Source organism: Anabrus simplex, chromosome 5 (genome assembly GCF_040414725.1).
Source record: "Anabrus simplex isolate iqAnaSimp1 chromosome 5, ASM4041472v1, whole genome shotgun sequence".
NCBI lineage: Eukaryota > Metazoa > Arthropoda > Insecta > Orthoptera > Tettigoniidae > Anabrus > Anabrus simplex.
In genome coordinates this window covers 373,949,403-373,972,734 of record NC_090269.1, presented here as the reverse complement: position 1 = coordinate 373,972,734, position 23,332 = coordinate 373,949,403, and the positions used below count along the sequence as shown (strand labels likewise).

The following is a 23,332-nucleotide window of genomic DNA, read 5'->3' as shown; positions in this document are numbered from 1 at the left end:
AAGCGTACACCACGTATTCACACATTCCATTGTTCACATTCATCTCTCTTTTTATTCCTTAATTAGAGCTACTGAAACTCCTATAATTCCCATCCTGAAACATGTCTTTGGTGAGTCGAGCATTCGGAATGTACAGTACAGTTGTTTTGTTTCTATTCTTTTGTTCTCATCCCCTTGTCGACAGGTAAAAGGTGTTACGGCCTTGCTGGACACGGGTCAACACACTTGCATTGCAAAATCCTCTGTGTGTAAGTGGCTCTCATCCTTACGTTGGGTATGACAGGGAGAAGAACGCAGGTAGTAGAAGAGCATTGTCTATTGGTACAGGGACGGATACTGACAAGAATAGGATGTGAAAAGTGCGGAACTTTCACTAATATATTGGCTCCGGCGTCAGCTTCAAAGAATCGCCATAAAAGTAACCAGTGGTTGACCATATATCTTACACTGTTATTTTTTATTTACGGTAAAGATACAGCATACTTGGAGTGATGGTATCTAGAATAATTATCCTGTACGCACAGAGTAAGAAAATCATATCGTCGTTGAAGAAACAAAACCTGGTATGTCAAAATGCTCTTCTTATCGATTATTTTCCTTAAGACTGGTCACGCCCCCCCCCCCCCTTCCCCCAGCCACATATGCATATACAGTCCACATCAGAACAATTTTCATTATGTTCGTTTCTCTACGCAGGTTAGTAAAGGGAAATAAACTTTACTGTACTGTAGACATGTAGGACCTACATTAGCATGACGTATTTACGCATTCATACAGTGTTTGTAGTATTTTTCTTAACAATGCAGCATAGGAGAAATGAACACAGCGAACCCTGTTCGGATGGACTGCATAGTGCCTATCCATATCGGCGCCTAAGAAACAATACCTCGTATCTCACAATGCTCTTCCCGCTCATTATTTTTTCCTAAGACTGTTCACATCGGGTGAGTTGGGCGTGCGATTAGGGGCGCCCAGCTGTGAGCTTGCATCCGTGAGATAGTGGGTTCGATTCGAACCCCACTGTCGGCAGCCCTGAATATGGTTTCTCGTGGTTTCCCATTTTCACATCAGGCAAATGCTGGGGCTGTACCTTAATTAAGGCCACGGCCACTTCCTTCCCACTCCTAGGTCTTTCCTATCTTATCGTCGCCATAAGACCTATCTGTGCCGGTGTGAAGTAAAACAAATTGTAAAAAAGAAAAAGACTGGTCACACCTCCCAGCCCCGTATGGATATACAGTCCATCAGCTACTCAGCCCGTCCCATAGTTTGAAATTTGACATAATATACATCGAATATCTCGACAAAACAAAACAACTGAAATCATTTCGACACTTCTACGAGCAATGATGGAAGGAAAGGAATATATTTCGTTAAGCCGATATTTTCTCTCTAGTCTCTAATGTTCCTATGAGCTGTTTACCGACTAATGAATGTCGAAGTAGCACGATGTTTGCTCGACCTATGTAGCAGGCCGCGGGATGTGCTCATTGTGGAAAGGTTTTATGAGTTCCCCACACCCTAAACCCTTGACTGGTGGACAGGCCCTTCATCTTCCAGGTCACTGCTTGTGACGTCAAGCACTCTTCCAAGAAAACGTGCCATAAACCTGTAGGTAATCCGAAAACAGAGTCATTTGTTTTGAAACTTAACAGGTTATTGCTCAGGTGCAAAAATAGCTAACTGCAGTTTACGAATTGTGATCATGTCATATGTAGAATTGTAATGGAAAGTATGTAAGAGGTATGAACGTTATTAAAGTATGAATGCTTTCACGGCCGGTGTCAATATAATAAAAATCTTCCGGGCTATTATGCCGTGGTCCACTCCTCTCGTTTCTTCCAAACGTTTCGACTAGTCACCAGCGGGATACAGGAGAGCGTATCGACACGACGCCACAGAAGATGACTATCGCAGCAGTAGTCGAAACGTTTGGAAGAAACGAGAGGAGTGGACCACGTCATAATAGCCCGGAAGATTTTTATTATATATAGGTATGAACGTTATTATTCTATGATATGACTACCTCACTCCCCATTTCTTTAGTATGCCTCATTAGCAGAGTTCAAAAGTTAATGACCTAAAGAAGTACAAAATATGTAAGCAAAACGGTAAAATATGACTTGAGCATTGTAGAAATAGGTAGTAACCATCACTAACATTAAATTTTTCAAAAACTAATGATAATAATGTTATTGGCTTTACGTACCACTAACTATTTTTACGGCTTTTGGAGACGCCGAAGTGCCGGAATTTAGTCTCGCAGGAGTTCTTTTACGTGCCAGTAAATCTACCGATACGAGGCTGACGTACTTGAGCACCATCAAATACCACCAGACTGAGCTAGGATCGAACCTGCCATGTTGGGGTCAGGAGGCCAGTGCCTCAACAGTCTGAGCCACTCAGCCGGCGTGTCAGAAAGTATGTAGTGATAGTACAGCAGACACATTTAATCGTTCAAACTGACAGAGCTACAGAAGGTAAATTGAAACTTTGAACATTAATTCAGTACCATAGCACTGAAACGAATTTCTCCTTCATTCTCTCTGAAAAAATTAAACAAAATGAAGTATTAGCGTGCTTTTTCGTATCTGTCAGCGTGCGTTCGAACAGTATCTCTTTCTCAGAATCATGTCTTCTGAATCTGCGACCTACAGTATCTCTTTCTGGAAAAGAAAGAAAAAAATATCTCTACTACAGTATTTTGAAGTCCTGTGTTTGAAACTCGACGAAGATAACATGTAAACGTGTAAATTTCGCATGCAAACATACGTTCCTACATTGCGGTATGATAAGGTCCACTTTCCTTTACACTAACCATAGGAATATGAACACAACGAAAATCGTTCTGACGGACTGCATATCAATATGTGACTGGGAGGCGTGACCAGTCTTAAGGGAAATAATGGACAGAAAGAGCACGGTGAAATACAATGTTTTGCTCGCGCAGCGACGATATAGGCCTACATTAATTTAGAAACATTCATAAAACTTCTAATGTAATTTTCATATTCCGTAAAATATCACATACCGGGTGAGTTGGGCCTGCGGTTAGGAGCGCGCAGCTTGAGCTTGCATCTGGGAGATAATGGATTCGAATCACACTGTCGGCAGCCCTTAAGATGGTTTTCCGTTGTTTCTCATTTTCACAGCAGGCAAATGCTGGGGCTGTACCTTAATTAAGGCCACGGCCGCTTCCTTTCCATTCCTAGGCCTATCCTATCTCATCGTTGCCGTAAGACCTATCTGTGTCGGTGCGACGTAAAGCAAAATAGCAACAAAAAATCACAAGATCATGGTTCAGTCAGGTGGTATTTGAAGTTGCTCAAATACGTCAACATCGTGTAGATAAATTTACTGCCACGTAAAAGAAGTCCTGCGGGACTAAATTCAGGCACCTTGGCGTTTCCGAAAACCGTAAAAGTAGGACGTAAAGCCAATAACATTATTATTTAAAATATCAAATTTTTAGAATTTTGTTAAACTGTACGTGATCAAGTAATCCAGTTAATTATTTGCAGCCCTGATCCAGATGGTCCGATACAGTGAGCTAACTGCGGGGCTAGAGTGGATAAGTAATGCCCTACATAGAACCTGGAAGAAGATGGGGCAGACCTTTTGTTCGAAAAGAGGATTGATTTGCCTCTGATGATGATGATTATGATGATAAGTTAAGAGAAAAATGGGATAGGACGTTAAAAATGTTAATCCTCCATTATAATCTATAAGTTTCATTTCCGTATTGATTATATTCACAAATATGAAGTATTGAAGCTTCCACCTAATCAATACATATATAGAACAATACATATGTAGAAGAATAATATATAAATATATATATATATATTGATTAGGTGGAAGCTTCAATACTTCATATTTGTAATCCTCCATTGGCGCTCAATTACACATATTTACTACCCGGCAGCCATAATCTCAATCAGAGGAAATTAAAAAAAACATACACATGCCTCACCTCAGCACATGCATGGAATAATGTACGTACATGATCTCTCCAGTATATTATAACAGCTAAAAGTATTGACCATATCTAGTATTTAAGAGTTTATCTAACAATGTAGCCATTTTATATTTCACGCACGCTAAGCCAAACCGAGTACTTTTTAACTCCCATTACTGCACTGTGACAGATTTATTGAGATACCATACACTTACAAAAATCTGTCTTTGTCCTGCCTGCGACTCTACCTGCACGCAATGACACACGGTGACATTAAGTCGGTCAAGCGTGAGGATTATTGATGCAGCTCTATCAGTACATTAGCAGTGAGTGGGAATCAGCATTTATGCAACTGAAAAAACATATCATTTCAGTCTTTCAGAGTACTAAAACAAAATGTCTTCAGCCAGGCTTAAATGGCTCATATGGTAGAGCAATGGCCCTCTAAGCCCAAGTTGGTGAGTTGGACCCCGGCTCAATTCAGAGTAGTTATATGAACGTGCTCAATGTAAATCTCGTGTCGGTAGATGTACTGGCACGTAAAAACTCCTACGGGAAAAATTCGGGCTCTCGGCGTCCCCGAAAAACCGTGGTTAGTGGAAGTAAAATTATTATTAGTTGTTGCTGTTGTCCTAAATGGTATTGAAGAAGATGTATCGAGACGAAGTGTGTGTGCATATCGTCGGTGAAGAAACAGTACCTCGTAGTCACAATGCTCTTCCAATCCATTATTTTCATTCACAATTGTCTCGCCTCTCAGCCACATATGGATATGTAGTCCATCAGGACAATTTTCTTTGTGTTCATTTTCCTATGCCCATGAGTAAAGGAAAATGAACCTTGAATACATTGTACACTATGAGTACGTAAATGCGTCACGCAAACATATATTCTTATAACTTAGTACGGCACGGCAAAGCTCATTTACCTTTATATGCTGGCATAGGAAAATTAACCCAACGAAAATTGCTCTGATGGACTAGATATCAATATGGTTAGAGGGCATCACTAGTCTTAAGGGAAATTATGGATACGAAGAGCGTTGGGGGATACGAGGTTTTCTAATTAGGCCATCGATATGCAGTCCATCAAAACAACGTTCGTTCTGTTCATTTTCCTTAGCGAAGGTGTAAAGGAAAATACAGTATACTGTAGGAGTACGTAAATACGCCATGCAAACATACATTCCTACAGTACGACATGGTAGGGTTCATCTTCCTTTAAACCAGGGCCTCTCAAACGCCCAAAATCTCACGCGTGCAAACTGAGGCGCAGAATTCCTGTGCACAGTGCATCGGTCCCACTAGGGTCGACTCGGACCAACGCTTCGTCTCTGGGCTACTCGGCTAAGCTCGGCTCAAATCGGCTCAACTCGGCTCGGATTTGGAGCGCTATGGAGCAAGTGAGAAAGAGGGAGACAGGCGGAGCGAGCGAGACAGGCGTGGGGAAAAAGAGAGACAGCGCTATTGCTCCAAATCGAGGAGTGGGGTCTGCACTCTGGTCAACCAAGTGAAGTCGTCTTTTGCACCGTGCACTGTGCATGCACCCCTCAGAGGCCCTGCTTTAAACCCTCTAAAGGAAAATGCACAGAAGGTATTTTTTTCTGATGTACTGCATATAAATATGCGGGTGGGTGGCGTGACCTGTCCTAAGGAAAACAATGGGTAGGAAGAGCATTGTCGGATACGTGGGTTTAGAACTAGACTATCGATACGCGGTTGACTGTAATCATTATGTTGCACTATTGACAAGTAATTTTTAGTTTTCATGAAGTATTCTTTGTTTTCATCTAGAACTTTATTAGTTTTCTTCTTCTTTCCTTATCATGTAGCTTCTTGTTTGATGTAATTTCTTCAGTAATATTCATGCAGTTTGTCAGGGTCTGCCTGGCCGAAACTGTAAAGACGTGTTCGGTTCACCCGGAAGGACGTCGAAATATTTACGAGACGATTTTTCAGCTTCCGAGGTGCTCATGGTCTTGAGGTTCACTCAGCCTGCACCAATGATGAGTATCAGGTTAATTTCTGGAGGCAAAGGTGGCAGGGCGTACCTAACCATTCTACACTACTATGTGCCGAGATTATGGATAATGGAAGCCTTAACCTACCACTCCTCCGTGGGGTCTCCATGGCTGTATGGGGACGGACTTTTGTAACTTTTTGTTGTTCTAATTTTTAAAATTTTAATTTCGCTCCACCGTAATATTTCCCAATTAATATATTATTATAATTAATATTATTATATTTATTATTGTTAATAATGACCTACTCGAACCTGCAGCAGGCGCACTGCACAATTCTTGTACTGACACATCATATTCCTGAACTGCCGATTAGAGGAATCCTCATGCAGGCCAGGAAATGCAGTAAAAGTCTGAGTCTGTCACGTAACATCTCGTTCATTAAGAGTGATTCAGGTCTCAGAACCTGCCCGCAAGAAGAATTTAAGAATTCAACCAGTTGTTATACTTCTGTCTGACCTTGATTAAACCTTGGCGCACAGAATCCAGCGAAGAATGCATTTTCTTGGAAGTCGTTTCCCTGACGGAGAATCATGGTATTTGCAGTTGCTCTCAGGAATATTCCATTGTCTTTGACTACTCATAGCACGAAACAGGAGTTGTAAGGTTACACGGTCCCGACCGTAGCTAACCATGTATTCCAGACGATGCTAAACTTATCGACGTAACATTTTAAATAGGGTTAGGGGGCCAGTTTGTCATAGGGGCGCAAGGGTACAATTTTGATGAATTTGACAAGAATTCGAATGAGAAACTGTAGATACGTCAGAATTTTTAGTACGGTACTTTCTTGGAGTGAGCGTTTTGAAACTCGGAGAAAAACTGCACTCAGCAAATTCGCTATCAGAACTGGGATTCAAACTCGGATCTTCAATTAGGTTAACTTCCTTGTGTTTTCATGGAGTGTGGTGCTTACAATGATGATGGTGATGATAATTACGATTGTAGTTTTAAATGTCCTAACGTAGCGATTATCGACCCGTAATGTTATATTAATCTATAGGGCCCAGTTTTAAAGTTAGATGTCCTTTTTGGAATCAGGAAAATTTAGGTGAAAATTTCATCCTACAATCTCTAGAATTTAAATCTCGGCGTCCAGATTAGACACTATGTTTATCAATTCCTCAATAATAATAATAATAATAATAATAATAATAATAATAATAATAATAATAATAATAATAATAATAATAATAATAATGGCGTGTAGCCTCCGGAGAGGCCTAGAGCAGGTCTCCCTTACAGGCGACCCGCGCAATTTTGCTCCTATGTAGGTTTTTGTAGACAGGCCCAGGATTCAGGTCTTCAGCCTTGGGCGGAGGAGACGAAAGTGCCTTCAATTGCACCATGTAGGCACTTTTAAATTACGACTCAAATCATTTTAAATAAATGAAAGACATTTCCAACACAAATATTGCGAATAATATTTCAGTTTCGGAGACTGTGCATCCTGCATTTTTATTTTCGCCCGACCTCTCTACTTATTAACCAAAGTGTACAGAAAACCTGTATGAGGAGTGATGGATGTACGGCGCTAATAATGTTCAAGATAGATAGCATCTTACAGAGATTCAAGAGGATATAATGGTTAACAAATGCAATGTATGCCGGAAGAACTAAAAGAACGTATTGTATTCTGGGCTCGAACTGGCAAGGAACTTTGTATATACCTGAATCCATCGTTACTCAGCATTCTTTTCTCTCAGCAGGGGTCAATCCCATGCCTCGTAGACTGTCGTCCCTCCTTTCACGTCACGTCATCGGTAGCAAGTAGCTGCTATCCTACAGAGCTATTGTTACAAGATCAAGACACCTGCTACAACGGCAAATCTCAGTCAGCCCACTCGGCGGAGCCGTTCATTTGGTAAGGAGCATCATATTCTCTTCACGGAAAAGGTGAACAGGAAGGTATGGGATGCGAACTCTTAGATCCCAGAGAAATTGAGATTTGGTGAAGTGAGAAAAATACCCTGACAGTTGGTTGCCGCTCAAATACACTGGCGGAAAATAAAATCCCATCACCAAGAAGCCATTTGTTTAGATGAATGCAGATCAGGTCAAGCAAATGCCTAGAAGAAATTTGTCATGGTGGTACATCAATAACCGCTGTAATCGCCATGATTTTCACTGAAAGCATGGTAATGGGCGTGCATTGTGTCATACCGGTGCCGTATGTCATTTTGTGGGATGGTCTTCCACGCCTGTTGCACTTGGTTAGTCAAATCAGCAACGGTTAATGCTGGTATTGGAGGACGCTGGATTTGTCGTCCCATAATGTCCCGTACGTGCTCTATGGGCGAAAGGTCTGGTGATCTCGTAGGCCAAGGCAACTGGTCGACACTCTGTAGAGTAGGTTGAGTGACAACAGCGGTATGATACGAGCATTATCCTGTTAGAAAACACCCCCTTGAATATTGCGAAGGAATAGCAGAACAATCGGTTCAATCACTAGTCTGACGTACAAATCCGCTGTCAAGGTTCTTGGGATAACGACGAGAGTGCTCCTGCTGTCAAAGGAAATCGTTCCCCAGTGTGTTGATGTAGCAGACAGTTTGCTTCGAAGCGCTCACCTGGCCACATTCTTGCCAACCTACGGCCATCACTGGCGCCAAGACAGAAACGGCTCTCATCTGGGAACACAACTGATCTCCACTCCACCCTCCAATGAGCTCTAGCTTGACACCACTGAAGTCTCAGCTGGCAGTGATTCGGAGTTAGTGGCATGTCCGCTGCAGGATGTCTGACTCGGAGCTGTCCCTCGAGTAATCGAATTGTTACAGTTCGCTAAAGTCACTCCGGCCAACTGAAATTCTATTGGCTGCTGCAGATACAGGACGATCCACCACAGCCGTACGGCTAATACGGTGGTCTTTCCTCGCGGTAGTGGCCCGTGTGCTACTCAGTCCGATGGCATTTGAAAGTGATCAAATTCGTCACGCTCGTGACGGTAAGTTAACTGGTATTCAAATCAACTCCAACGAGAGAAAATTCCCGTACCTGGACGTTAAAATAGTTCATGAGACGTAAAATCAATATTATCGATATTATAGACATGGTACTGTATAGGCTTTTGGGCTTATGCCGTGTCAAGAAAATAAGGTGAAATTCTTAACGTTTCGAGAGAATTGTGCTCTGCGTCATCAGAAGAAAATCTCGACTATTCACGAGAAAGGCTTCTCAAACAATGACTTTTTGAAATTTAGATGTTATAATAGAAGTGGAAATGGTACATTCATTCGTCACCAGAGGGCTCCCCGGTAGTGACTCTGATGGTTCTGATGATTCTGATGGTTCGGTCAGCTTCCGCTTTGAAGCTAGCGCTGTGCTATGACCGGCGAGCCATCTGGTGATGAATGAACGTACCATTTCGACTTCCATTATAAAGTCTATATTTCAAAAAGTAATTGTTTAAGAAGCCTTCCTCGTGGACAGTCAAGATTTTCTCCTGATGACGCAGAGCACAGTTCTCTGCGAAACGTAAAGAATTTCACCTTATTTTCTTGACACGGCATAAGCCTAAAAGCCTATACAGTATCATGTCTATAAGAACGGGCCGTGAAATCATGAATGGCAACATTATCGCTATTAGTTTGTTGGATGAAAACCACTGTGGTTTTAAGTTACAGAGAAGCTATTAAGATGAATTGAAAAATTTTACTGGAGGAATAGACAACTATATTTACGTTCTTCAGAACCAGAGAAGTCATACCGTCGCTGCTGTGCCAAAACCGCGAATGTGACAATGCACTTCCTAAAGATTATTTCTTTTAAGACTGGTCACGCCTGGCAGCCACATATTGACTGGCAGTCCTTCAGAACAATTTTCGTTGTGTTCATTTTCCTACGCACGTATGTAAAGGAAAATGAAACTTTAATACATCGTACACTAGGAGTGGGTAAATATGTCGTGAAAACATACATTCCTACAGTACGGTGCAGTAAGGTTCATTTTCCTTTATACACGCGCATAGGAAAATGAACTCAACGAACACTGTTCTGATGGACTGTATATCAGTATGTGGCTGGGAGGGGTGACTACTGTCGGATTTTTTATTATGGAGACTCGAGTTTAGGCTTTAATTACAAACGAACTAATAGGCCTATTGCAATGCGAGTTATACCAATATTTTCCTTGTTTAATTCTACATTAGCGTATATAAGACACATTGTTTTAGACGTTCATTAAACATTTTTAATTTGTGGTTGTAATAAATATTGCGCGGGTTTTTTGGCTTCTTCTCTAGGAAGCGCTCACTTAGGAGTATATACAAGGAAAACTACTTGTCTGATGGTAATGAAATTTTAATGTGTTATAACCACATGTATTTGTAGCGTAATACTCAATTTACAATTTTTTTCAAGCACCCCGAAAAATGTTCTTATCATGTTTCTAAAGCAACTCTTTCTCAGCCCAGGATAAACGTACAGCAGCAAACTTGGGCTTGTTTTGAAGCACTCAGTCATGGTTATCAGAAACTACAACAACTGTAACCGTACAGTATGGTACCGAATTTATGAAGAGTAATATTGAAAGGAGGTTTTGTGTACGCCGGACCGTGCGATTAACAGCAGGCCGGGTGGTGAAAACGGGCGCAGTGTTGCCGCGTTCAGTAGTAATCACGCGCGCAATGAACACAGCTTTTTGTTTGCTTTCAACCTTTAATTTTATTTCCTCTTATAAATTTCACATCCCATCACCTTTTCTTATAAGGGCTTTGGACTTTCAATGGCAGGTTTACTTCCTAATTCAGAAATATCATACTGACAATTTTTACAAGAGTTATTTTTATTATTATTTATATATATTTACAATATTTAATTATATCAATTTTCTTCGTCTGACAAATCACTGTTTTCCGATGAATCGTTGCTGCTATCATTCATGTTGATTATGACTGGCTCGAAATAAGGGACATTTTCAGACAGTCCATCTTTTTCCCAGTTAGTGTTCTTCAATTGTCTTAGCGTGTTTAACAAATTGTTTCCAGAGTTCAGGGGTCACGGTATGTAAGGCTTCTCGGCATAAAGCGTAAATTGCTTCCATACCTCTACCATTTTCTAATGTGTTAGCCATATTTGATTTTGCTATTTACCTTTTGCGTAAGCCCAAATAAGCTCAGTTGGAATAAGCTCGCAATGGGTCACTGGTAACCAAACGAGCTGCACATCTAGTCGAAGTCGTTTAGTCAGTTGTTCCAGCTTCTTTACCGGTGTTTGAAAATAAGGCCTGGCAAGGACAATCAGCTCTGGTTTAGTTAATTTGTTATAATCGTCAACTCCAGGTGGTAGTGAAATATTCTTTTATTTTATCCAAGATATAATTTCAGCTTTCAGCCATGACATGTTCGGGTATTTAGATGAAGGACCGACCATCGTATGATATGGAGCTCCGTGAACCATTCTTCATAATGAGTCGAGTTCATCTCAATATGGTAATCACCACGTCCTTTCTTGCCAATAAAACAAAGTTCTGCACTGTCAAGAAATCCTTCTTCACTTCCGATGTGTAAAATTATGATGCGTTTTCCAGCTCCAGGCGGTGTTTTGAACCCTCCACGCCATCCATAAATTTGCTGAATGTACCCTCTGTACAGATTATAGTTGTCAAAGTTGTTTTCTAAAGCTTTAACCACGTTTTCTTGCCTCCCATATTTCATAGTATGGTTCTGTCCGCACCGGGTTTCGTCTGTAAAGTCCGGCTCCATGGCTAAATGGTTAGCGTGCTGGCCTTTGGTCACAGGGGTCCCGGGTTCGATTCCCGGCAGGGTCCGGAATTTTAACCATCATTGGTTAATTTCTCTGGCACGGTGGCTGGGTGTATGTGTCGTTTTCATCATCATTTCACCCTCATCGTGACGCGCAGGTCGCCTAAGAAAGTCAAATCGAAAGACCTGCACCTGGCGAGCCGAACATGTCTTCGGACACTCCCGGCACTAAAAGCCATACGCCATTTCATTTCATTTCGTCTGTAAAGAAGATCTTGTAGCCCTGTGCTCTTAAGTCTCTAATTCGTTCAAGGTAGGTATGTCGGGATGCAGCAACTGTGGAATTTATAAGAGGAAATAAAAGTAAAGGTTGAATGTAAACGAAAAGCTGTGTTCGTTGCGCGCGTGATTACTACTGAACGCGGCAACACTGCGCCCGTTTTCACCACCCGGCCTGCTGTTAATCGCACGGTCCGGCGTACACAAAACCTCCTTTCAATATTACTCTTCATAAATTCGGTACCACACTGTACGGTTACAGTTGTTGTAGTTTCTGATAACCATCACTGAGTGCTTCAAAACAAGCCCAAGTTTGCTGCTGTACGTTTATCCTGGGCTGAGAAAGAGTTGCTTTAGAAAAATGATAAGAACATTTTTCGGGGTGGTTGAAAAAAATTGTAAATTGAGTATTACACTACAAATACATGTGGTTATAACACATTAAAATTTCATTTCCGTGAAAGAAATGAGTTCTTTTGAAAATTTCAATTTTTTTCGTGAAGTTCCATTTCAATTTTACAGAAAATTTAGAATTTAGTAGACTATTTAGCTCTGTAATTACCAATAAAGTATAAAAATATTAAGAACTTCAACTAATCGACAGCTTTCTTTCGGCACAGTATTACTGTTTTTACGTTATTCCTTTTGAATGATTGCACCTTTCATGCACTTTTATATATCTATATAAATTCATCAGAAAAGTTCAATAAAATCCTTATAACTTGTTTGCTCTTATATCATACTTCGATTGTGCAGGTCGCCTACAGGAGTCAAATCAAAAGACCTCTACCTGGCGAGCCTAACATGTCCTCGGACACTCCCGGAAACTAAGAGCCATACGCCATTTCATATCCATGGTTCTTTTTACCCGCCGTGAACTATGCCAGGAACCTGTCACATTCTACTGCTGATGACGTGAAGCAAAGTCTCCTTACGCTATCTTGTATCTACCCTTTAACTTGGCTGAGCCTTAATTAACTCAAGTGTTTGATGTGTAATACCGTTGACAGAATGGAGTAGCACCAATATTTACTCTGTCACCGTACAAGTATAGCTTCATTATTATCTCTTATTACCTCTATTTATTATGTAATGCCGGCTTATTTCTCTCACGTCACATATCCTGCTTCTGAAATGACATACAGTAAGTAATCTATTAGGTGCGTTCAGAAGTATATCATGGATAAGTAACGCAAAGCATAGCCTTTAATATAGGCGAGTGCCAGAGAATAATTCAACATTAAACGTGCCACAGTTGTATGTAAAAGGTGGAATAAGTCGAAGACGAACATGAGTAGAAATTCAGCCAATCTCCAGTTTTTTCCTAAATGTAGTGGAGTCACGGGCGTGATATACAGACTAGGTTCTGTTTTACAGCCGGATGCCTTCCTAACTCTAACCCTATGTGCAGGTACGTTTTTAACAATTACATATCGTCGCTGCGCAAGCAAAACCTTGTATCTCTTCCTATCCATTTTTCTCCTTAAGACTGGCCACGCCTTCCAGCCACATAAAGATATACAGTCCATCAGAACAACTTTCCTTGTATTCATTTTCCTATGCACATCTGTAAAGGAAAACCTTGCAGTACTGCACTGCAGAAATGCACTCGTACGTTTGTATGACGTGCTCACGTACTCCTACAGTGTACTGCATTTACTGTTCATTTTCTTTTACAAACATGCTGAGGAAAATGAACATAACAAACATTGTTCTGATGGACTGCATATTCAAATGTGACTGGTAGGATAGTCTTGAGGATAATAATGGATAGGATGAGCATTGTGACATATGAGGTTTTGTTTCTTCACCGACGATATTCTTTCTGGTATATTGTGAATCTGTGTGTATTACGTCTAATCAAAGGCGTCTGCCAATAATAACCCATTGTAAGCACGGGCATGTATAGCTGCCCAGTGAGAAAGAACACTGTTACGTGCCAGCCCCGTGGTAGCCTCTTTCGGTACCTCCAAGAAGGGGCTAGTGACTCGGACGACCTGGGATCTCCCAGCCGGCTTGTGAAGTGGGGCCGGCCTTTCCGTGTATTGTTCTCGTCGGCCGGCTTACCTGTGAGTTTCTTGGAGATTCAGCAGGAATGTTCTGCCTCTGGTCACCTCGAAAAAATTCTGGCTCATATCACCTGAGATATAGAAAGGGAGGCTAACCGCGGACAGTCAGTCACAGTTGGACTCCGTGGTGAAGTCAGTGAGAGACTCAGTGTGTAAGGTTTCGGTTGCTAGGCTGAGGGCGACAGAGGTGTTGGCTGTCGCTAGTGCCCCACTGAGGGCTGAACGAGGAACGGTCGTTGTGGTGTCGGAGGGAACAGTGAACGGGTGGGCTGGAGACGACGGAACGGAAGACTGTACTTTGTGTTCGTGTATTTCTGTGGACTGAGGCTCAGCGTGCGTCAGCGAGGAAAGCCGCTATGGCGAGTGTGAAGGTAAATTGATCTGTGGTAATGTTCGCTGTTGTGAGTATCGTCCTGCTGTTGAATACTGTTGAGCTGTTTAGTTGTTCAATGCATGTGACTGTGTGATTTACGGGACTGTCTGTGGAATCGAACCAACGAAAAGTCATAGTGTGTCGAGTGGCTCGTACCCCTGTGTTCAGATCCAGCTGTCTTCACACAGCTACTGTATGAGGTGACTGGACTTGGGTAAAGCGAAAGTAAGGATTAAGCGTCCGCAGGTATAGCAACGGACTGAACCGCCTACTGTGCCACAAGGAAGAGAGAGAGAGAGAGAAACTTGTAAATAGACAACAATTAGTGAGTGCGGCCATTCATGATTAATCAGAATTGTGTGTGTGTGCATTTATTGGTCATCCTGAAATAAATTGGAGTAATGAAACAGACGGAGTTTTATTCGTAACAATACCATTAGCTGGTAAAATACCGTTGGTTCTGGAAGCAATAAACGACACCGAATTCAAAAGACATAATTAAACAGGCATATTGGTTACTGCGTTGAATATTATTTTACCTCAACCTTGTTTTCAGTTTAAGAGGGTACAAGCACTGCACTATGTCGACGACATTTAAATATACTGCCAATTCCAATTTCTTTCTCTTAATTAATGGTCACGTTTAGTACAAAAACATGGGTTAATCTTGTGATTACAGAAGCATTAGTCAAACACAGAAAACTGTATTTCTGAAGCATGCATTACAAAGCAGATACCAATGTAATCTCATCGCTTACACCCGATAACATCTGAACATATAGTGAGTGCAATTAAGCTTATGTGCTCCTAATCCTAACAAATTAGTGTAATATTCATGCAAGCACACTACCTTGTTCGAGGGACCATTTGACTTGAAAGTGTGTGCCAGCTGGAAATTGAAAGAAATATTGCATGGTTAATATAACTTTTAAAAGAATCTTTCTACAATCTAATACAACAATACTAAACAAATTATTAATAATCTTCAAATAAATACATATCTGTGTTGTGTACCCTCTAAGTATGTTATAAAATAGAGAACATTTTGAGCACTCACGTAAGAATTACAAACATTAGTTAGGAAAGGGGTGAAATTACTGGAATCGAAAAACTTGGTCGATATCAAAGTCAAGTTACTGAACCACAGAAAGAACCTTTTCATGTTGTCAGTGCAGTATGAAATTAAAATTACTACGTCTCCGAAAACCACAAAATTGTAGTTAGTGGGATGAAAAACAAGTAACATTATTGATTTATAATAAATGATCTGCAAAGAGACCCATAGACGTGCATAAAATTTCTAGAAACCAGAGTGCAGCGTATCAATGTGAATCCTTGCCTAGAAAGTTTTAAGAGAAAATTAATATAATCGCTTTAACTACTGATTAATTAGGGAAGCATTTTATACATGGTATCACGTTATATATCATTGTGCGTGACGCCTTTGATAAACAATACAAAAGTTACATTGCAGCGGTTTTGTACACCAGGAATATTGACGTTTTAAAGTAAACTGCATTTGAAAAGAACATTACGATGGCTTTCCTTTACAACCTCGTATGTCCCAATGTTCTTCCTATCTATTATATTCTCAAAGGCAGGTCGTTCCACCCACCCATATGTTTATAGGCCTAAGCAGTCCATGAGAATAATTTTCGTTGTGTTCATTTTCCTGTGCTAATGTGTAAAGGCAACTGGACCTTACGATACCGTATTGTAAGGATGTTGTTTGCATGGAGAATTTACTCACTCCTACAGTATTTTAAGGTTCACAACGAAAATTATTCTGATGCACTGGATACAAATATGTGGCTGGGAAGCGTGGCCAGTCTTAAGAAATAAGGAAGAGCATTCGGACATATGAGGTTTTAAAAGAAAACCATCTTTATATCTAGGAACACTTCGAATTACAATCGCCGCCAAGAAATTAGCTGAATACATAGACAATTTCAATAAACAATGACAGTAAATTCACGAATAAATAACATATGACAATATTTGTTTCTTCCAGTTAATTCTATAAAATATAACTACTTTTAGTGGTTCACTGAACATCGCTGAACCTGGAATTGGTGCACATGTCTGTTCAGCCGAAATGTTGGTTTATCCTCATATGTGACACAAAAGTTCAAAGGAATAATATCACTTTAAGTTCAGAAATTCATGTAGTACGAGTACAAAAATCATTGTATTTATAAGAATGAAGACGGATACATACCACCAAGTTTATGGGATTTAAGTCACTCCGAAACTTTCGACGAATAAGAAAATAGTGTCCAATAACTTCAGAAACTAAACAGTAAAGTAAATTCGTGTCCTCATCCCGAGGTGGTGCAGCTCTTTTCTGTGGTTTGAGTGTTTTAATGGAAATAATGGATAGAAAGACTACTGTCAGATACGCAGTATTGCTAGCGCACCGACGGTATCATCCATCTGTCTTCAAGACTCCAATTTCTTTATATCAAAATTTAGTGGCAATTCCTCATAAGATACCGTGCCTATTGTTCTGAGATGCAGGAATCTGAGAGAGCGCTTCTGAACTTGTTCTATGCTTCTAATATGATACACAAAGAGACACGTAAATTAATTCGAGAGGACTTCTTGATTCAGTAACTTGGCTTACATTACGTAATCAGGACGGGGGTGAAATGTACAGCGTACGTACGCCTTCACGAAGAGGGAATCCTGATGGTCATCTTCTGATCTCTCAGAGAAGAGCAAGATGGGTGCCAAGTAGACATTAAGATGTTCGCACGGAGTGGCGATCTTATAAGTCATCATCGAGCATATAGTGAAGAGAGGACACGCAAGTGTAAAGAATGCAATAGAGAATTTCCACGTGGGAAGAAGTTCAATAACTTGAAAGACACCTCCATACACACCCTGAGGTGAAGCCATGCAAGAACGAAATGTGCAGGGGTACGCTTTCACAAACAAAGAATATCAACCCTCTATGGGGAAAAACTGTACAAGTGTCAAGATTGCAATAATATACGTTTGCGAAGTGTTGATCTCACTCGGACGTGAGACGATATAAGTGTACAACGTGCAGTAACACGTTTTCACGAAACAAATTAGGAAATCGATTTAATCGATTCAAAACTTAACGTAGCTCATTTCCTTCATAACCTATTCCGTTCTTCTCTCCTCACTGCTGTCCCCTGTATTGCACATAATGTAATATTTATTTATTGTTTACTCTACTATACCGTTACTTATGTGTCGTATCTGCATTTATCTCACTGTGCCCAGCTGTTCGTTCTTCTCTTCGTTTTTCTTTCCATTTTTGATTTTCCTCGTTATTTTCTTTTTCCTTTGTGTTTTATTGTCATTGTTGTGTCTCTACGGTTATTTTGCTAGTTTTTAATTTTCTTCCGCTATTTTTGTCATTAGATGATTTTTCTTCATTCTTCTTTCATTTATTTTATTAAGTTTGCATTGTGCTACTTCATTGTATATATATTTTTCATTGTGTAACTCTGTAATTCGGCATCTCGCAGCTTTGGTTTCAGAAATAAATGGATAAATAATAATGGTCCACACGACCTGCTCATCTGGTGAGTTAAACTGAGCATTCTCCCTGCAGTGCAGGAGGCCATAGCCCTTATGGGATTTACAAGACTATTTATTTATTTATTTATTTATTTATTTATTTATTTATTTATTTATTTATTTATTTATTCATAGCTTCAGTCGTTTAAAACAAGTACTGTCAACTCGATGATAAAACTATTACACTCAAATATATTTTTATCGAACTTCGTTAACAGTGTGAATTCTGTTCTTTGTATTTTAGCAGCACAACGTCACTTCGTGACAGACTCCTCCCACTGAAATTCGAAGTATATGAGCGCCAACTCATGTTCAATCTGTGTTTCCGAGATCATAATGTGACCTTATCCTTTGAAATCACCATCCTGTATTCACTTTCTAGGACTCAGAGAAAGACATAAAAACAACATGGAGGATTTGCGTGAACAAACGTAATATATTAGAGTAATGCGAAGATAAGTATCCCGGTCTTTAATCTCTTTTCTCCTTAAGAGAATAATAAAATGACATACGACACATTCTCACAGCCAACGACTTTCTGCTTGAGATTTCAATAATGGACTTTATGAAGTACGTTGCGCTTTATGCATGAACTAATGGTCTTCTTGTCTAATGCCGAAGGTCTATGACGGTATTGCTCAAGCTGTGATCGAGTAGTTTCTTATTTTCACGAATAATTCATTCTTCCATACATGAGTATAGTAAGTTCTGGTGCAAGGTCTCCTGATCCGTTGTTTGGCAATCACGTTCCGTCGTTAATTTTCTTAATGTTTAAGATATCGAAATTAACGCCATTTTCAAGAGGACGGCCCTAATGTTTAAACAGTTTGAACGTAATTAAAATGAAACCAATGGGTATCAAAATACGAGGGGTCAAATTTCACTTTTTCCAAAAGCAGTCCTTTGGTAAATATCAAGTCGACTTGAAAGTAAGATAACTACATACATAGTAATGGTATATCGTCGCTGCCGGGACAAAACCTCCTAAGTGATAATATATTTGGAGATATAAACCCACAGCACATACATTATGAAGAGCGAGAATGCTTTGATAATATTCACACAATATTGCACTTTAAATGACAGAACCGCACCGGCCAAAATTCTAAGCTAAAATATTTCACTGAGGAGGTTTTGTCACGGCAGCGATGATATATCGTTGAAAATGGAAAGATGTGAAAAATCCAACCACATGCATGTTATTTCTGTTCGTTAATACCATAATAATAATAATAATAATAATAATAATAATAATAATAATAATAATAATAATAATAATAATAATAATAATAATAATAATAATAATTTCGTGTGGCTATTTCTAGCCGGGTGCAGCCCTTGTAAGGCAGAACCTCCGATGAGGGTGGGCGGCATCTGCCATATGAAGGTAATTGCGTGTTATTGTGGTGGAGGATAGTGTTACGTGCGGTGTGTGAGTTGCAGGGATGTTGGGGACAGCATAAACACTCAGCTCCCGAGCCACTGGAATAGGCCAATGAAGGTTAAAATCCCCGACCTGTCCGGGAATCGAACCCGCGACCCTCTGAACCGAAGGCCAGTACGCTGACCATTTCAGCCAACGAGTCGGACGTTAATACCATCATACCCACGTTACACAAGATTTCAAAACATTGGGATGGCTACGCATAAATGAGCGAAGGAAGTTTCATATAATGACACTTGTTTAGGCCTACCAATAGCTATCGACGAACACTCCTATTTACCAATCTCCTTATATTCGTTTCCTTTCCTTATTACATGAAATTAGTACCCGTTATGGTTCCCTGCTTGACATTCCACTAAATCGCAAGGATTCCTATGATCATTCTTTTCTAGTTATTGCATCATGATTCTAGAATACACTCCAAATGGACATTCGTCACTGTACTTCCTCTCATACATTCAAATCTGCCTGCAGAAAGTTTTTCCTGGGCACATATAACTGCGAGTCAGCGTGCGTACTGTGTGAATGGGTTTTCTTTTATATATTATGTACTTCAGTCATTATAATTATTATTACTATTATTATAGTTATTATTGTTATTTATAATTACTATCATTTGTAGTAGTAGTAGTAACCCAATAGGAGAATGAAGAAAACAATATAGCCTATGCATGCTATAGATCAAATGAAAGGGATTCTTTTTTCAACACTCAATATTATTTTCTGCTAACTTCCTTTAAAAGATCCACATTAGGATTCACAGTAACGTAATGGATAGTGATATCTCATTTCTCCACATGCACGATATGAAAATTGGCTCCGTGAAGCGAAATTGATGTTATTACAGTAACAGTATAAACGTTCATGTCACAAAAAGGTTGAAATTGCTCCCGTAGTATTGTGTTGCTCTTTTGAGCTGAATGGTTATCTTACTTCCTATTCCACTTTCTAAATTCAATGCTTTTTAAAATAGAACAAGTTAGCTTTTACAATGGTTCCAAACTGGGGAGGGGGTGTGAGAGATTTACAAGGGGGGCCATAGACAACTCACTACAAAAACTAAACACGAAACATGTGACCTGATAAATAGAGAAATTATAACACATACGACATTAAATTTAGTTACATGCTAGCCCGTAAGGGCATATCGTCGATAATGAAACAATGCCTCGTATGTGACAATGCTCTTCCAATCCATTATTATCCGTAAGTCTTGTCACGCCTCCCAGCTACATATGGAAATACAATCTATCAGAACAATGTTCGTTGTGTTTGTTTTCCAATGCAAAATTCAAAAGGAAAATTAACCTTAAAAAATAGTATACTGTAGGAGTGCGTAAATACGCCAAGCAAAACAGTACGGTAAGGTAAGATTAATTATCCTTTACAATTTTGCACAGCTTGAAGTGGTGTCGCTACCTGTGTGTTAGCCGGCCAGTGTCTTGGAAAGGTGCGGTATCCAACTGATGATCCCATGTCGCACTGGGACGAAACATTGGTATTCTTACGATTGATTTTCCTGAATTTTATTTAATTTAGGTACATTTTATGTACACTTCACTTCAGTCAACTTCGGATTTCAAGTAGTAGCTTGAGATTGACACTCATTTTCATGTATTTCACTTTACACTCGTGTTATAGCCGCACATCCTAGTTTTAGTTATTGTAATATTGTTTATTTTGACAATCCTCCGATTTTTCTACATCGTTCTCAAAAACAATAAAACGATATTTCTAATAACGGTACTGGGGAAGCTTCGGAGGGGGGGGGGGGGGTCGTAGGATTTGCAACAGATCTTAGAAAAGGTGCGGCAGCTGTATGAATACTGTAAGACATTTATAGTCCTTCACAATTCAGTTTGTAGATTCAAGTGACCTCAAAGGTATATTCTCCCGAGATGACAGTGATGTCAATGAAATCGAACTGGTTGAAGAACAAAATTTGTTAGCATATACATTCTTAAATATTAATTTGAAGTAACAAGAATAGCAGTTTATGTTATACCAGCTATTGACCGTCGATTCGCTCAATTTAACAATATAAATAAATGATCACCAAATTTCATTGAAATGTCTCCCGTTATTTCCGAGTAACGGCGGAACAAAAACACAGACATAGTTCCCGCTTACTGTTTCCGAGTTATGGTGGAACAAAGACACAGGCAAACAAAGTTCTAGCTTACTGTTTCGGATTTACGGCGAAACAAAGACACAGACAAACATAGTTCCCGCTTACTGTTTCCGAGTTACGGCGGAACAAAGACACAGACAAACATAGTTCAGCTTACTGTTTCGGATTTACGGCGGAACAAAGACAGAGACAAACATAGTTCCAGCTTACTACCTCCGAGTTACGGCGGAACAAATACACAGACAAACATAGTTCCAGCTTACTACCTCCGAGTTACGGCGGAACAAAGACACAGACAAACATAGTTCCAGCTTACTACCTCCGAGTTACGGCGGAACAAAGACACAGACAAACATAGTTCCAGCTTACTACCTCCGAGTTACGGCGGAACAAAGACACAGACAAACATAGTTCCCGCTTACTGTTTCCGAGTTACGGCGGAACAAATACACAGACAAACATAGTTCCAGCTTACTACCTCCGAGTTACGGCGGAACAAATACACAGACAAACATAGTTCAGCTTACTGTTTCGGATTTACGGCGGAACAAAGACAGAGACAAACATAGTTCCAGCTTACTACCTCCCAGTTACGGCGGAACAAAGACAGAGACAAACATAGTTCAGCTTACTGTTTCGGATTTACGGCGGAACAAAGACAGAGACAAACATAGCTCCCGCTTACTACCTCCGAGTTACGGCGGAACAAAGACAGAGACAAACATAGCTCCCGCTTACTACCTCCGAGTTACGGCGGAACAAAGACAGAGACAAACATAGCTCCCGCTTACTACCTCCGAGTTACGGCGGAACAAATACACAGACAAACATGGTTCCAGCTTACTACCTCCGAGTTACGGCGGAACAAATACACAGACAAACATAGTTCCAGCTTACTACCTCCGAGTTACGGCGGAACAAAGACAGAGACAAACATAGTTCCAGCTTACTACCTCCGAGTTACGGCGGAACAAATACACAGACAAACATAGTTCCAGCTTACTGTTTCGGATTTACGGCGGAACAAAGACAGAGACAAACATAGCTTCAGCTTACTACCTCCGAGTTACGGCGGAACAAATACACAGACAAATATAGTTCCTGCTTACTACCTCCGAGTTACGGCGGAACAAATACACAGACAAACATAGTTCCAGCTTACTACCTCCGAGTTACGGCGGAACAAATACACAGACAAACATAGTTCCAGCTTACTACCTCCGAGTTACGGCGGAACAAAGACAGAGACAAACATAGCTCCCGCTTACTACCTCCGAGTTACGGCGGAACAAATACACAGACAAACATAGTTCCAGCTTACTACCTCCGAGTTACGGCGGAACAAATACACAGACAAACATAGTTCCAGCTTACTGTTTCGGATTTACGGCGGAACAAAGACAGAGACAAACATAGTTCCAGCTTACTACCTCCGAGTTACGGCGGAACAAAGACACAGACAAACATAGCTCCCGCTTACTACCTCCGAGTTACGGCGGAACAAATACACAGACAAACATAGTTCCAGCTTACTACCTCCGAGTTACGGCGGAACAAAGACACAGACAAACATAGTTCCAGCTAACTACCTCCGAGTTACGGCGGAACAAATACACAGACAAACATAGTTCCAGCTTACTACCTCCGAGTTACAGCGGAACAAAGACAGAGACAAACATAGTTCAGCTTACTGTTTCGGATTTACGGCGGAACAAAGACAGAGACAAACATAGTTCCAGCTTACTACCTCCGAGTTACGGCGGAACAAAGACAGAGACAAACATAGTTCCAGCTTACTACC

The 23,332-nt window shown here is 40.4% G+C and overlaps 1 protein-coding gene across 1 annotated transcript in view; it reads right to left on the bottom strand.

Moving 5' to 3' along the window:
* Window positions 1-23,332, bottom strand: part of Dll (Distal-less) — a 416,722-nt gene that overhangs the window by 329,320 nt on the left and 64,070 nt on the right. Inside the window, exon 2 of the mRNA XM_067148661.2 lies at window positions 15,255-15,293. Within this exon, the coding sequence (XP_067004762.1) occupies window positions 15,255-15,293 (39 nt within the window). The remainder of the gene's footprint in view (window positions 1-15,254; window positions 15,294-23,332) is intronic.